The following is a 17036-nucleotide window of genomic DNA, read 5'->3' as shown; positions in this document are numbered from 1 at the left end:
GTTAAAGAGGACTAGTTTGTAGTGGGAGGGGCCAAGTTTGTACTGGCAGGGGTTAAAGCAACCCAGTTTGTACTGTGACAGAGCCCAGACTGTAGTGGGAAGGGGCCAGGGGCTCCAGTGTGGACTGGGAGGGTGGCCCAGTGTACCCTGGGAGGGTCTAAAGGCATAAAGTTTGTACTGGGACAGGGCCCAGTCTGTTTGTACTGAGACGAGGCCCAGACTCTGCTGGGATTGGCTCAGAGGATCCCGTTTCTACGTGGAGAGGGCCCAGTCTGTACTGGGAGGAAACTGGGAGATCCAGTCTGTACTGAGATGAGGCCCAGTCTGTACAAGGCAGCGTTAAAGCAATCCATTTTGTACTGGTACACAGAGCAGTCTGCACTGGGAGCTGGGCTGGGATCCACTTTGGACTAGGAAGAGGCTCTTTCTCCGCTGGGAGGAATTAAAGGGATTCTCTTTATACTGGGACAAGGCCCCTTCTGTACTGGGAGGGAATCGGGGGATGCAGTTTGGACTGGGACAGGTCCCAGTCTGTCCTGGCATAAGTTAGAGGATCCAGATTGTATCGGAGGTGGCCAGTTGGTAGTGGGTGGGGACCGGGGAGTCCATTTTGGACTTGGCATTGGCCCAGTCTGTACTTGGAGGAGTTAAATGGAGTAATCTCTATTTGTTGACAGTCTGTTCTGTACTGGGAGGGGAGCACGGGATCCAGTTTGTACCAGGAGGGGACCCAGTCTGTACTGGGAGGGGACCACGGCATCTAGTTCGTACTGCCACGGGGACCAGTCTGTAGTGGGAGGGGTTAAGGGATTTGGTGTGTACTGGGAAGGGCGCAGTGTATACCGGGAGGGTTTAAAGAGGTAAAGTTTCTCATGGAATGGGGCCCAGGGGTTACAGGGAGGGGGCCATGGGATCCAGTTTGTACTGGCACCTGACCCAGTTTCTGTGTGGAGGGGATGAGGTGGTGGAGTTTGTACTGGGACAGGAACTAGTTTTTACTAAGAGGGGATCGAGTGATCCAGTTTGTACTAGGAGAGGGCCCCATCTGTACTGGCAGAGGTTGAGGGGATCCACTTCATACTGGGTCAGGGCCCAGTCTCTGCTGGGAGGGGTTGAGGAGATCCACTTTCTAGTGGGACAGGGGCCCAGTCTGTCATGGGAGGGGTTAAAGGGGTGCAGTTTATACTGGGACAAGGCTCAGTCTGTACTGGGAGGGGATTGGGGATCCAGTTTGTACAGGGACGAGGCCCAATCTTCTTGGGCTTGGTTCAAAGGGCCCCATTTTGGACTTGAAAGGGCCCAGTCTGTGCTGGGAGGTTGCCAGGAGATGCAGTTTGTACTTGGATGGTGCCCAGTCTGCATTCAGAGGGGATCAGGGGATCCCACTGACACTGGGATTCGGCGCAGTCTATACTGGGACACGTTAAAATGATCCACTTTGTACTGGACAGGACCCAGTCTGTACTGGGAGGTGTTAAATAAAGGCCGACAAGGCAGATATCATGGTGGGAGTCTGTTATAGACCACCCAACCAGGATGAAGAGACAGATGAAATATTCTAGAAGCAGCTGGGACAAGTGTCACGATAGTCAGCCCTTGTCCTCGTGGGGGACTTCAACTTACTGGATGTCTGCTGTAAATGCAATACAGTGGAGAGGAAACAGCCCAGGAGGTTCCTGGAGTGTGTTGAGGATAACTTCCTGACACAGGTGGGGAGGGAGCAGAGGAGGGAAGCACCCCGCTGGACCTGTTGTTTGCCAACAGAGAAGGGCTTGTGGGGGATGTGAGGATTGGAGGCCGTCTTGGGCATAGTGATCATGAAATGACAGAATTTTCAATTCTTGGAGAAGTCAGGAGGGGGGTCAGCAGAACTGCCACCTGGGACTTCCGGAGGGTGGGCTTTGGCCTGTTTAGGGGTGTGGTTAACAGAGTCCCTTGGGAGGAAGTCCTGAAGGGCAAAGGAGTCCAGGAAGGCTGGACATTCATCAAGAAGGAACTTGTAAAGGCACGGGAGCAGGCTGTCACCATGTGCCAAAAGATGAGCCATCAGGGAAGAAGACCTGGCTGAACAGAGAGCTTTGGCTGGAACTGAGGGGAAAAAAGGGGTTTATGACAGTTGGAAGAAGTGGCAGGCAACTCGGTTGGACTGCAAGGATGTCATGAGGTTATGCAGGGAGAAAAGTAGAAGGGCTAAAACCCAACTAGAAATTAATCTGGCCATGCCATAAAAGACAATGAAAAATGTTTCGTAAATACATCATCAACAAAAGGAGGGCTAAGAAGAATCTCCATCCTTTATTGGATGTGGAGGGAAACACAGTGACCAGGGATGAGGAAAAGGCTGACGTACTTAATGCCTTCTTTGCCTCAGTCTTTAAGAGTAAGACCAGTTGCTCTCTGGGTACCCAGCCCCCTGAGCTGGAAGACAGGGTTGGGGAGCAGAACGAAGCCCCCACAATCCAAGGGGAAATGGTGAGGAACCTGCTACATCACTTAGAAATACACAAGTCTATGGCGCCGCATGCGATCCACCCAAGGGTACTGAGGGAACTGGCAGGAGTGCTCAGCAAGCCACTTTCCATCATCTATCAGCATTCCTGGCTAACTGGGGTGGTCCCAGTTGACTGGAAGATAACAAATGCGGGACCCATCTACAAGAAGGACCAGAAGGAGGACCTGGGGAATTACAGGCCTATCAGTCCGACCTCGGTGCTGGGGAAGGTTACGGAGGAGATCATCCTGAGTTCCATCATGCAGCACATACAGGACAACCAGGCGATCAGACCCAGCCAGCATGAGTTTATGAAAGGCAAGTCCTGCCTGAGAAACCTGACCTCCTTCTATGACAAGGTGACCAGCTTAGTGGATGAGGAAAAAACTGTGGGTGTTGTTTACCTGCGCTTCATTAAAGCCTTTGACACTTTTTCCCACAGTGTTCTCCTGGAGAAACTGGCTGCTCATGGCTTGGACAGGTGTACACTCTGCTGGGTAAAACACTGGCTGGACGGCCGGGACCAAAGAGTGGTGCTGAATGGAGTTCAATGCATTTGGCGGCCGGTCACAAGTGATGTTCCCCGGGGCTCAGTACTGGGACCGGTTGTCTTCAATATCTTTATCAACGATCTAGACAAGGGGGTGGAGTGCCCCCTCAGTAAGTTTGCAGATGACACCAATTAAGGTGGGAGTGTTGATCTGCCTGAGTGTTGGAAGGCTCTGCAGAGGGATCTGGACAAGCTGGATCCATGGGCCCCAAATAGTGTGGGGTTCAACAAGGCCAAGTGCCGGGTCCTGGCCTTGGGTCACAACAACCTCACGCAGCGCTACAAGCTTGGGGCAGAGTGGCTGGAAAGATGCACAGCTGAAAAGGACCTGGGGGTGTTGGTGGCTGAATATGAGCTGGCAGTGTGCCCAGGTGGCGAAGAAGGCCCACAGCATCCGGGCTTGTACCAGTAAAAGTGTGGTGAGCAGGACTAGGAAAGTGATCGTCCCCCTGTACTCTGCACTGGTGAGGCCCCACCTCGAGTACTGTGTTCAGTTTTGGGCCCCTCACTACAAGGAAGACATTGAGGTGTTGGAGCGTGTCCACAGAAGGGCAATGAAGCTGGTGAGGGGTCTGGAGGACAAGTCTTGTGAGGAGCGGCTGTGGGAACTGGGGTTGTTCAGACTGGAGAAGAGGAGGCTGAGGGGAGACTTTCTCGCTCTCTACGGTTCCCTGAAAGGGCGTTGTAGCGAGGTGGGGGTTGGTCACTTTTCCCAAGTAACGAGAGAGAGGACTTGAGGAAATGGCCTCAAGTTTCTCCAGGGGAGATTTACATTGCGTATTAGGAAAAATTTCTTCAGATAAAAGGGCTTTCGAGCACTGGAACAGGCGGCCCAGGGAAGTGGTTGAGTCACCATCCCTGGAGGTATTTAATGGATGTGCAGATGTGCCAAACAGGGACGTGGTTTAGTGGTGGACTCGGCAGTGTTAGGTTTACAGTTGGACTCTATGATCTTAAAGGTCTTTTGCAATTCTCAATGATTCTGTGATTCTTTTGGGACTCTGGATTTTGTTCTGTCCTTGACCCTTTTTGGGAGGGCAGGAGTTGTCACAGAATTTTCCTACACTCAGCCTCGCTCACCCTCACACCCCACGGCCACCAGGAAGAGCCCTGAGCCACCAGTGGGCAGGACTTGCCTTCCCAGGGCCTGAGGGTCAAGGTTTGGCCTTTCTGCTGCATCAACCAAGCCAAGGGGTTCCTCAGCATTACAGCCACCTGCACAGTGCCTTTGCCTACCTGCAGCCACAGCCTCCAGTTATCTCCTCTAACGAGTCCCTGCGAGACTTTGGCAGTAAGGACCCTCCGTGGGGCCAATCAAGGCTTCAAGGTACTTTGCTTCTGACTTGGACTTCTGGAGCACTTTGTTCAATCTTCTCTCAGTGCCTGAGGCTCATGGACTCAGCACCAAATACACCGTGGGGCTCATTAAAAGACAGAAAGCCCTAACAAGGTGTTCATCGTTCTTGTAATTTTCTTCAAATCTTCAAGACTTGTACAGCCAATTGGAGAGGTTTCAGAGTGTAGTTAAGGAGGAGATTTCAAAGTGCACCTAAGAAAAATGTCTTTTTCATTTTAAAGGATATACTATATTACTCCTGATTATCACTTATGATTAGGATAGAAGCATTCTCTGATTGTTCTGGATACAGGGTGTCCCTTCAGGGGGTCTGGACAGGGAGGAGAAGCAGTCCCTGGAGGTCTGACACTGTAGGACAGCTTTGCTCCTCACCTCCCCACCCTCCCCATTTCTGACATTGGCCACCTGGGACTGGCACCCCTGGTCCTTGCATCAGACTTCTCCACTGAAGTCTGCAGCTGGATGTCACAGCTCCATTGCCCCATCTCCCACCTGCGCTCCTCAGAGCCCTGGCTGCACCCAGGCGCAGGAGACCTTTTCCTGTTTGTAAGAAAAGAAAAGTAAAGCATAATCAGATTTCCTAAACAATAACACACAGTCCGCAATCACACGCTCAGGACAAGCTACCTCTAATGAGGCTGCCTTTCTACAAGGGAGTTCTTATGAGAAAGAGTTTAGGAAGGTAGATAGACAAGACATATAAACACAATTAAGGAGTTGGCTGAGGAGACAATTAGATTGTTGAAAGACAGGCAAGCTCTGAACTCCTTGAAAGTCAAAGCAGCAGCACAGGTGAGAGGTATCTGAGTGAAGAAAGAGTAAGGGGAGGAGAAAACTGGCGAAGAAAGGTAAGGGCCTTTGCCCAGAGAGTCTGCATCTGCAAAGATGACTTTAGAAATGAACATTGTCTCAGGAGAAGGGTAAGAATCTGAAAGATTAGAGGAAGTACACACAGTGTGTAACAGGGAGAAGAGTGGTAATAAGGTTACAGGGGAAGATCAATATTTCTTTGGAATATCCCTTTTGAAAGGTCATAGGATTGGCAGAGGTCTGTGGTGAGAGAGGACAAGCAAATGTAGCACCCGTCTTTGAAAGAGTCCAAATGTGCAACCCAGGGAGCCACAGGCTGTACAAGCTCACTTTGGTGAGGAGTGTTGTGCCATCAGTCAGAGCCCTCCTTGGTGGCATTTCTGGGCACCGATAACAGAAGAACATGTCCAAGAAACATCAGCATGGATTTCATAGAATAGAATCATAGAATCATAGAATTGTTGAGGTTGGAAGGGACCTTTAAGATCATCAAATCCAACCATTAACCTACCCTGGCAGAACCACTTCTAAACCATGTCCCCAAGTACCACATCTACCCTTTCTTTAAACACCTCCAGGCATGGCGAATCCACCACCTCCCTGGGCAGCCTATTCCAATGCTTGATAACCTTTTCAGTGAAACAAAAATTCCTAATATCCAATCTAAACCTTGCCTGGCATAACTTGAACCCATTTCCTCTTGTCCTATCACTTGTCACTAGGGAGAAGAGGTCAGTTCCCACCTCTCTACAAGCTCCTTTCAGGGAACTGTAGAGAGCAATAAGGTCTCCCCTCAGCCTCCTCTTCTCCAGGCTAAACAACCCCAGTTCCCTCAGCCGCTCCTCATAAGATTTGTCCTCCAGACCCCTCACCAGCTTCGTTGCCCTTCTCTGGACACGGTCCAACACCTCAATGTCCTTCTTGTAGTGAGGGGCCCAAAACTGAACACATTACTCGAGGTGGGGCCTCACCAATGCCAAGTACAGGGGTATGGTCAGTTCCCTAGTCCTGCTGGCGACACTATTCCTGATACAGGCCAGGATGCTGTTGGCCTTCTTGGCCACCTGGGCACACTGCCGGCTCATATCTGCCGGTCCTTTTCTGCCGGGCATCTTTCCAACCCCTCTGCCCAAGGCCTGTATTGTCCATGGGGTTGTTGTGACCCAAGTGCAGGACCTGGCACTTGGCCTTGTTGAACCTGAAACCTTGTTGAACCTAAAGTCTTGTTGAACCTGTTATTACGGAAATAAGAACAAATGAAGCGATGTCCTAAACCCAGAATTCAACAGACTACTGAAAGACAAATTTTAACTGCCTGAAGCTCAAAGCAGCAGTGGGATTGTTGAGAGGTGTTCCTAATGATGAAAGAGGAAGGGGAAGGGAAATGTAGAGAGCAATCACAAGTTCTTCTGTGCACGTGCACTGCTGGAAAGGTGCCTTCAGACATGGCCACTTCGTTTAGGAGAGGTGGAAATACGTGAAAGATGAGGGAGATTAAATTCAGAGGCTGAGAGAGAGTCCTGACAATGCAAAGAGAGGGAAAGGTCAGTAGCTCTTGTCTTTCTGTCAATGGACATCCTGAAAACTCCTCATCTACATCTCATGGGAGAAGACCGAATGTTTATTAAAAGTATTCTCTTGTTTTAGCTTATGAGGTCATGCTCATACACATGTCAAAATGTCTCAGGCTTCCAGGCAGCGCTCCGCTGTCTGACCATCAGTACCCAGTGGTGCCTCCAGAGGACCCTGTGTCTCCGAAGCACCTGCCTGGGCCTGGCTGCTGTCCCAGAGGAGCTGCTGGAGACCAGAGCCCCTGGGAAGCTGCAGCTGGAGCCTGGGCAGAGGGTCCCAGGCACCTACACTGGCACCGCACTCCCGTGTCCCTCTCACTGCATCCCACCCCAATTTTATAATCACTTGCCTTTGCAAACAAAGGCAGCACACAAAATCGCTGAGAAATCACTTATTAAAACAAGACAAAACCAAGCAAAGAGAATAACAACACCAAAAATGTTTGAAGTTTAGAGTTGCAAGAGGAAGTCAACCAAAGCACAAATACAGGCTGGGTGCAGAATGGATAGAGAGAAGCCCTGAGGAGAAGGACTTGGAGGTGTTGGTGGATAAGCTCAACATGAACCAGAAATGTGTGCCTGCATCCCAGAAAGCCAAGCACATCCCGAGCTTCATTAAAAGCAGCATGGCCAGCAGGTCGAGGGAGGTGATTCTTCCCCTCTACTCTACTCTTGTGAGACTCCACCTGGAGTACTGCATCGAGCTCTGGAGCCTCCAACAGAAAAAGGACACGGAACTGTTGGAGTGAGTCCAGAGGAGGGTCACAAAGATGATTAGAGGGCTGGAGCGCCTCTCCTCTGAAGACAGGCTGAAAGAGTTGGGGTTGTTCAGCCTGCATAAGAAAAGGCTTCAAGGAGACGTTATAGACCCTTCCAGTACCTAAAGGGGGCCTACAGGAGAGCTGGGGGGGCATTTTTTTCAGGGAGAGGAGGAGTATATAAACATTGTGAGAGTACGTAGGGATGCAACGAGGAAGGCTGAAGCCCACTTGGAATTAAACCTGGCCAGGGATGTCAAGGACAATAAGAAGGGCTTCTCCAAGTACCTCAGTAGTAAAAGGTAGACCAGGGAAAATGTGGGCCTGCTACTGAATGAGGTGGGTGCCCGCCCTGGTGACGGAAGATGCAGAGAAGGCAGAATTACTGATACCTTCTTTGCTTCAGTCTTTACTGGTAAGGCCGGCCCTCAGCAATCCCAGACCCAGGAGCGAAGAGAAAGAATCTGAGAAAATGAAGACTTTCCCTTGGTCGAGGAAGATCAGGTTAGAGATCATTTAGGCAAACTTGACACCCACCGCCCTGATGGGTCACTCCCAGGAGTGTTGAGGGACCTGGCAGATGTTATTACAAAGGCGCTCTCCATCATCTTTGAAAGGTCACGGGGACAGGAGAGGTGCCTGACGACTGGAGGAAAGCCAAAGTCACACCAGTCTTCAAAAAGGGCAAGAAGGAGGACCCAGGAAATGGCAGGCCGATCAGTGAGACCTGGAAAGGCTGGAGAGTTGGGTGGAGAGGAAAATAATGAAGTTCAGCCAGGGCAAGTGTAGGGTCCTGCACCTGGGGAGGAAAAACCCCATGCACCAGTAAAGGTTGGGGGTTCACCTGCTGCAAAGCAGTTTGCTGAGAGGGACCTGGGATTCCTGGTGGACAATAAGTTGACCATAAGCCAGCAATGTGCCCTGTTGGCCAAGAAGGCCTATAGTCTCCTGGGGTGAATTACAAAAGAGCATGACCAGCAGGTGAAGGGGGGTCATCCTTCCCCTCTGCTCTGCCCTTCTGAGGCCGAATCTAGAGTAGTGTGGCCAGTTCCAGGTACACCAGTGCAAGAAACACAGGGAACTGCTGGAGAGAGTCCAGTAGAGGGCTACAAAGATGTTCAGGGGACTGGAGCACCTCTCTTATGAGAAACAGCTGAGAGAGCTGCGTCTGTTGAGCCTGGAGAAGAGAAGGCTGAGAGGGGATCTCCTCAATGCTTATCAATATCTAAAAGACGGGTGTCAAGAGGATGGGGCCAGACTCTTTTCTGTGCTGCCCAGCAAAAGGACAAGGGGAAATGGGCACAAACTGGAACACAGGAAATTCCATCTGAACACAAAGAAAAATGTCTTTACTTTGAGGGCAACAAAGCACTGGAAGAGGCTGTCCAGAGAGGCTGTGGAGTCTCCTTCTGTGGAGATATTCAAAAGCCGCCTGGCTTCATTCCTGTCCAACCTGCTGAAGGTGACCCTACTTTGGCAGGGGTGTTGCACTAGACTATCTCTGAGGGTTCCTTCCAACCCCTACCGTTCTGTGATCCTGTGATTCTGTGGTCTTCTATGTTTTTGTTGGCCAAAGGGATTCCCCACCAGCATCCAGGACAATGCCCCCAGATGCTGCCCTGTCTCTCACAATTGCTCCATTAGAGCTTGCAGTTCCCTGCACGTGTCCTGAACCACCTCTGGCACCTCAGATGTCACCCGGTGTTTGCATTGGAAAAGCTCCCTCCTGGCCTCTGTCTCCATTACTCACAGGGCAGCTCAGAGAAGGAGCTCACACTGATTTAGGGCAGCTGAGCTGAGGCAAGAGGAATCCCTCCTCTGGTGGGTCTGTGGGGTGCACTGGAGAAACTGAATGCCCCTCCGGCCTCAAGAATACTGCTGAGGAACACTGAACATTGATGCCTCCTGTAGGTCCACACACCCTGGCAGAGCAGAGATTCCTTCCCACCACAGGGATCGATCCGTCCAGGGTTCAGAGAGGGACAGTCAGTGATGACTTCCTTGTGCTTCAAACTCTGCTCCCCAGGAGAGACCCCGCTGTTTTGGAGGAGCTGTCAGCCCTGGAGGCGCAGGGACACCTCGAGGGATTGGGGCAGCGCGGGGAGGAGGCAGAGAAAGTCAGAGCAGGTCCTCTGCTGCTGAGCTGGGCCGGGCTGCTGGGACGGAGGGAGCTCCTGGCAAGCGGGCAGCGCTGCAGAGAGACAGCTCTGCCCAGGAGCAGCTCCTCTGCACAGCGCAGCAGGGCTGAGGGCACTGCCTGCAGGCAGCGAGGGCAGAGCAGGGAGGCAGAGAGAGGTTGAAGGCAGTCTGGAGAGGGAGGATGCTGAGGGCGAGTTGGGGGAGAACTCTTCCCAAAGCAGAGCAGCTGCAGTAGATGGAGAGATCTCCAACAGCTGGCACCTTCCACAGTCTGTGGGATCATTCAGGAGGATGCTCACACTTCTCTGCTGTGGAAGAAGAGGACATTCTCTAGATTGGGGCTTCCCTGCTTCACCATCAGAGGCACAAGCATGACGGCTGCCTTCTCCCAGGAATGGTCAAAGGGCTGTGAAGGTGGGTGTGCAGGCAGGGGTGTGCAGGGCTTTCCTTGCCAGCAGGGTCCCTGCACCCCGGGGGCGTTGTGCTGGGCAGGGACTCTGCTGCCTGCCAGGGTCAGCTCTCCGCCTGCCCAGAGAGGTCCCACGTAGCTTCTGTGGGGAGAAGCTGTGGGTGGAAGGAGCAACCCCTGGCAGGGCAGGGTCATTCTGCTTTGAAGAGGGTGCTGTGTGGGTCAGGGCTGTTTACACCTCCAGATGACCTCTGGTCATTCCTGGAGGGACTTTTCAAGATGGAGTTCCCTTAATATGAAGGTAAATTTCTTTTGCTGTTTCTTCTCTTGGTTGGCTGGGTGGGCAGTAGCACATGTCCAAGAGGACTTTCAAATGAAAGATCAAAGGAGGGCTCATGTAGAGATAAGGAGCTTTCCTGAGTCTGTGTCTTCGGTTTCCAGCTCTGGGGGCTACAGACAGCACCAGCATCCCCTTTCCAGTCTCACCAGGGTCTGTGGCACCTGCTCTTTAGCCCCTGCACACACGCAGAGGCTGCAGGGCAGAGCTGGGCACACGGGGGCTGCCATGGGGTCTGCGAGCACTGGCAGGGAAGAGACGTGGGGGCAGGGAAAAGGCTGCTGGCAGGGAGAGCTCCAGGCAGTGGAGATGGGCAGGGAAGGAGGGAGCTGCTCCTGGAAGCCCTGCTGCAGGGGAGATAGGGGCACCTCCAGCCACCCCTGCAGTGCAGATGCCTTCCCTGAGCCACCCAGCACAGCCCTCAGCCCTCACGGCCATGGGCTCTGGGGTGGGAGTCAGCTCTGTGCCCGGCAGAGCAGCAGGAGAGGCGAGGTGCATCACTCCTGCCACGTGCCCCATTGCTGCTGCCCAGCGGTGGGGCTGAGGGCACCTGCCCTGCATGATCAGTGTCTGGGTGGTGGCGTGCCCAGCAGGGTGAGGGTAATGCTGTCCTGAGTGCCCGGCTGCCTCTCCCCGTGCCTCGCCCAGTCAGACCCTCATGGGATGTCTCCTGGTTTCTTCATGTGTCTCCTTTAAAGTTATCTTTTTATTGCTGTCAGCGTACTTGGGGATGGGAATTTCAGCTGCAGAGTCCCACACTGATCTTCTTCCACTCCTGCCGGTGTGTCCATGGGAACCAGTGTCCCAGCTTTCATCTGACCTGTGGGGCTGTGGGCAATGCAGGCTGTGGGGGTGGGGAAGGAGTCCATTTTCTCTCACTGAGATCCCATAAATTGGGTATGTCCTTTGGGTGTCCATGGAAGCTGTGAGCTGCCCTCCAGGATGCCAACCTGTCCCATAGCACCTTTGTGTTATCGCAAAGCCCCACAGAGAAACACAGAGACTCTGTGACTGAGGAAATGCTGTTGGGTGGGTGAAATGAGCCGTGTGTGTCCTTGGCTAGAGGTGGGCTGCTGAGACCTTGAGAAAGGGTGAGACATTTCATAGTCTGAGATGGATCCTTCTGCTCTCAGCACTGTCTGATGGCATAATAGAAGAGGGAATCCCCCTCCATCTCATGACGGTGCAAGATGGAGGGACAAACCATCTCCCTTGACTCTGCTCTCTGCCCCAGGCAATCCTCACGTCGCACAGCACTAACTCTGTTCTCCTGGAGTGCAGCAGAAATGCTGAGGGTTTCTGACATCCCAGAACAGTGCCCAGGGGAGGTAGGGGAGCTGTAAAATACCCAAAGCCTCTCCAACTGCCTTCTGCCATCCTGGTTCCTTAGCAATGCATGTGCAGATGCTGACAAGCCCTTCTGCATTGTAGGTGGTTCCATCAGAACAGGCAGAACATCGGCACGGACCCCGGTCCTCACTCTTCCCAGGAACTCTTCCCTCCTCACAGCACAATCAGCAAGAGTAAACCAGAGCTCGAGTCAGGAAGCTGTGGAATGTCTCCTGGAAAAGGAAAAGGGCGTATTACAGGAGGGGCAAAGTCTATGGGAAATGGCTTTCATTTTCCTTAGGAAAATCTCTGGTAACAGACCTCGACCACGTCCCCCTGCCCAGAAGCAGCAAATGTCCAACAGCAGCTCCATCACACAGTTCCTGCTCCTGGCATGTGCAAACACTCGGGAGCTGCAGCTCTTGACCTTCGGGCTCTTCCTGGGCATCTACCTGGCTGCTTTCCTGGGAAACGGCCTCATCATCACCGCTATCGCCTGTGACCACCGCCTTCACACCCCCATGTACTTCTTCCTTCTCAACCTCTCTGTTCTGGACCTGGGTTGCATCTCCACCACTCTCCCCAAAGCCATGGCCAATTCCCTCTGGAACACCAGGGCCATCTCCTATGCAGGGTGTGCTGCTCAAGTCTTTCTGTTTGGCTTCTTCATTTCAGCAGAGTTTTATCTTCTCACCGTCATGGCCTATGACCGCTACATTGCCATCTGCCATCCCCTGCACTACGGGACCCTCCTGGGCAGCAGAGCTTGTGTCCGCATGGCAGCAGCTGTCTGGGGCAGTGGGTTCCTCAATTCTCTCCTGCACACGGCCAATACATTTTCACTCCCCCTCTGCCAGGGCAATGCCCTCAACCAGTTCTTCTGTGAAATCCCCCACATCCTCAAGCTCTCCTGCTCACACTCCTACCTCAGGGAAGCTGGGCTTCTGGTGGTTAGTGTCTGTTTAGCCTTTGGGTGTTCTGTTTTCATTGTGGTGTCTTATGTGCAGATCTTGAGGGCGGTGCTGAGGATCCCCTCTGAGCAGGGACGGCACAAAGCCTTTTCCACGTGCCTCCCTCACCTGGCCGTGGTCTCCCTCTTTATCAGCACTGGTATGTTTGCCTACCTGAAGCCCCCCTCCATCTCCTCCCCATCCCTGGACCTGGTGGTATCATTTCTGTACTCGGTGGTGCCTCCAGCAGTGAACCCCCTCATCTACAGCATGAGGAACCAGGAGCTCAAGCATGCCCTATCGAAACTGACCCAATGGAGGCTGTTTCACCGACAATAACCTGCCGCCCCTTCTCAGCACATTGCCCAGAGTTTATCTTAGATCAGGAGCCTAATTTTTCTCTTGTCATAACCCTGCTGATTGATATTTTTCTGGGTTTATACTACTTATTCTGAGGCTTGATCCTACTGTGTCTGACCCTTGCACAACACTGAGTCAGATCTGGCCGGTCTGGTAACAGCTCTTAAATGAAACGGGATGTCTCAAGTAGAATAGCGAGAAAAGGCAAAAACAGGGAGAAACAAAACATGGGCGGAGATAAATATTTTTTAATAGAACAGTAACAGAAAATAAAAGCAGTAGCAGTAACAACAACAACAACAACAACAACAATAATAATAATAATAATAATAATAATAATAATAATAATAATAAGCATATATAGAATAAAGTGATGCAAAATATATTACTGTCAACACCCAATGATCATTTGCCCCGCCTGTCCAGAGAAGTGATCACCGATTCCTTCCCCCAAGCCAACTCCCATTTATATACTGAGCATGACGTCTATGGGATGGAATATTCCTTTGGCCAGCTTGTCTTGTCTGTGCCCCCCCACCTTCTACGGGAAGTTGAAAATGTCCGTGACTTAATATAAGCATCACTCAGCAACAACTAAAACAATATGAGTTAACAATGTTATTCTCATAGTCAATCAAAAACACAGCAGCTACCAGGAAGGATATTAACTCTATCCCAGGCAAAACCAGGACAGCGTCTGCCCCTTATTCTATACCATCCACCTCATGCCCAAGTCTTACACTTTTCCATAAATCACCACCATTTTCCTGTCTTTCATATATGTGTATATGCACACAGATATCATTCCCTTAGTCCATGGGCCATCCCACTGAAATGTCCCTTGAGTTCATTTAGTCCATGACTTTGGGCTCCATTTGTTGTAACTGTCTTTCCCGGCAGGAGACGTGGTGTGTGGTGTTGAATTGTTGCGTGCTGCATCTGGAGCTCGCAGCTGGTGTAGCCGGCAGGGCCCATGCCCATCATCTGTGGGTTGAAGATGTCGATCTCAAGACAATTCCCGAGTGCCAGTTGCTGCAGCCACTTCTGTTTTCATCACTTCTGCACTTTGCTCAGTTTCATCAAAGTTCATTCTTCATTAATTTAGGTCACTTTCACTGCAATGCCATAGATAGAGCATATAGCAACTGTATCAGTGATGACATACAGTGGTAATTTAACAATAAATATCATATCATTTGATTCATTGGACATTCTCACCAAAATCAAATCCCCTTGAGGAACAAATCGATCATCCCCATCCTCCTGCATCACCCACCAAGTGCACTCAGGGCCTTAAAATAAAGCAATCCCACAGATAGTTTTGCCTTTGCTTGTGTCAGGAATAACCCAGACTGTCTTCCCGAACATATTCAGATCCTCAAATGTTACCTAACCAGGTGGCCTTTGCCAAATGTGTATCCCGACTTTTGAAGGTCCCACCCCCATGACTCTCAGTGTAGTTTATAGCAGTCCGTTGTATTGTTTCATTTTCCCAGAGGCTCGTGCATGGTAGGGGATGTGATACACCCGCCCAATGCCATGCTCTTTGGCCCAGGTGTCTATGAGGCTGTTTGGAAATGAGTCCCACTGTCTGACTCAATTCTCTCTGGGGTGCCATGTCGCCATCAGACTTGCTTTTCAAGGGCCAGGATAGTTGTTCACGGCGGTGGCATGGGGTAGAGGGTGTGTTTCCAGCCGTCCGGTGTTTGCTTCCACCGTTGTGAGCACGTGGCGCTTGCCTTGGCGGGTTTGAGGGAGTGTGATAGAACCAATCTGCCAGGCCTCCCCGTATTAATATTTCAGCCAACGTCCTCCAGATCAAAGAAGCTTTAACCGCTTGGCTTGCTTAAATGCAGCACACGTTTCACATTCGTGGATAACCTGTGCAATAGTGAACGTGATCAAGTCCACCCCCTGGTCACTAGCCCATCTATATGTCGCAATCTCTTCCTTGATGGCTTGAGGCGTCATGGGCCCACCAAGCTATGAATAGTTCACCCTTACGTTGCCAGTCCATGTCCACCTGAGCCACTTCAATCTTAGCAGCCTGATCCACCTGCTGGTTGTTTTGATGATCCTCAGTGGCCTGACCCTTGGGTACGTGGTTATCTACACGATGTACTTTCACAACCAGATTCTCTATCTGGGCAGCAATGTCTTGCCACAGTTCAGCAGCCCAGATGGGTCTACCTCTGCACTGCCAGTTGCTCTGTTCCCACTGCTGTAACCACCCCCACAGAGCATTTGCCACCACCCATGAATCAATATGGAGGTAAAGCGCCAGCTGCACGGGGGCTCACAGCCGGTCCCGGGTCACCCCTGCGCCTGTGATTTCACTTTGGGGCACATTCCAGAGCCACCAGACAGGCAGGGGTTGGGAGACGATATTGGAGGGAGGGCACGGACAAAGCGCTGTAGCACCTCCAGGAGAAGCACTTTCCACTGCCACAGGCTGTGACGTGGGCGATAGCTTGGCTCCCAGCGACACTCATCCTCACCCAGGGAGAGGAAGATGAGTGCTGTGCTTTGCACCGCCTTCAGTGAACTTTGCCTGGAGGAGAGACTCTGCGATGTGGTTCTCAGCGTGGGTGGCATTGAGTTCAGTGCTCACAAGAACATCCTCTGTAGCTGCAGTCAATAGTTCAGGTCAGTGCTTGGAACAAGAGGGGATGGGGACACACAGCATTTCCCAGGCTGTGTCACGCTGCCTTAGTGTCTCTCCAGTGCTTCCCTCGGCACTGAACCTCTTTTCCAGCACTTCCCCATAGTCCTGGTGCCTCCTTGGACACTGGAATTCATCCCCAACCCAAGATATCACAGCAGCACTGGAAGCGGTGCCTGACGAACCCCCAGATGCGGTGCAGGGCTGGAGCGTGGCCAGCCGGGCTTGTCTGCCGTGGGGCGGGAGGTGTTCCTTCCCCACACAGCGCCATTCTCTGTTGGTCTTGTTGAAGCAACGGGGGCACTGGCCCTGTGGCTCTCTGTGCACAGCCGGAGGCGGTGACTCCTTGTTAAAACAACCGGCTCGTAACACATGAATTAATAAACCCCACAGCCTCCCAGCGTGGCTACTGCGTGTGCCCAAATTGGTGCCCCGGGAAGGAGGCACAGGGGATAACGGGGTCCGGGTTTAATGCAGAAAGATGCTTTTCCCCCAGCACTGCTTTGCTTTGAAAAAAGCCCTGAAAAGGGCTTTGTTTTCCACCCACTGGAGCAATGCCGGGAACGATGTCTATAAAATCCCCGGCACTCCACCTGAAATGATTCGGCTCATTATCGAGTACGCCTACACCGGCACAGTACCGGTCACGGCCGACAACGTTGAACGTTTGCTGATAGCGGCCAACCAGTTCAACATCATGGGCATTGTCAGACTGTGCTGTGAGTTCTTAAAGTCCCAGCTGTGCTTGGAGAACTGCGTCGGCATCTGGAGATTCACCGAGTATTACTACTGCCTTTATTATTGACTTTATTATTGACCTGCGGGAAGCAGCCCACGCGTTCATCCCCCATCACTTGGAAAGGGTGACCAGAGTGTTGAGAGAGTTTCTGGAGCTCTCCGTCAATGACCTCCTGTGCGTCCTGCAGAAGGAGGAGCTCCGTGGGAAAGAAGAGGCCGTGTTCAAGGCCGTTCTGCAATGGATGGCTCACGACCCGCAGAACAGGAGGCAGCAGGTTGCAGTCTTGCTGGGCAAGGAAGAGTGGAAGGGGGGACAGAGGCCATTTATTTAAAACAAAGAAAGTCTAGGTTATTCTTACCTTAGAAAAAATAAACTCAGCATTTTTGACAGTAAGGACTTTGCTTGAAACTTTTGAAATCCTGCCTTCACAAGGGTATAAATTTGTAGTTCATATTCACTGTACATACACGCCACTCACCCAAATCCCATTGCTTGTTAGCACGTGCATGGTTTCCGAAGGCACACACACTGACACTGACACTATGGAAATGATCAGGTGTCTGTTGTCTATGAG

The 17036-nt window shown here is 51.8% G+C and overlaps 1 protein-coding gene across 1 annotated transcript in view; it reads left to right on the top strand.

The window, feature by feature from the left end:
• The window catches only part of LOC309684367 (olfactory receptor 14A16-like), a gene marked incomplete at both ends in the record, with an annotated part of 42546 nt that extends 29506 nt beyond the window's left edge, over positions 1–13040 (top strand). The window contains one exon of the mRNA XM_082500291.1: positions 12250–13040. Coding sequence (XP_082356417.1) covers positions 12250–13040 — 791 coding nt within the window. The remainder of the gene's footprint in view (positions 1–12249) is intronic.
• Positions 13041–17036: the final 3996 nt, after the last annotated feature.

The sequence above is a fragment of the Vanellus vanellus genome (assembly GCF_965231255.1).
Source record: "Vanellus vanellus genome assembly, contig: HAP1_SCAFFOLD_53, whole genome shotgun sequence".
In the NCBI taxonomy this organism is placed as follows: Eukaryota; Metazoa; Chordata; class Aves; order Charadriiformes; family Charadriidae; genus Vanellus; species Vanellus vanellus.
The sequence above is the reverse complement of the archived record's forward strand: the minus strand, read 5'-3'. Positions and strand labels throughout refer to the sequence as shown.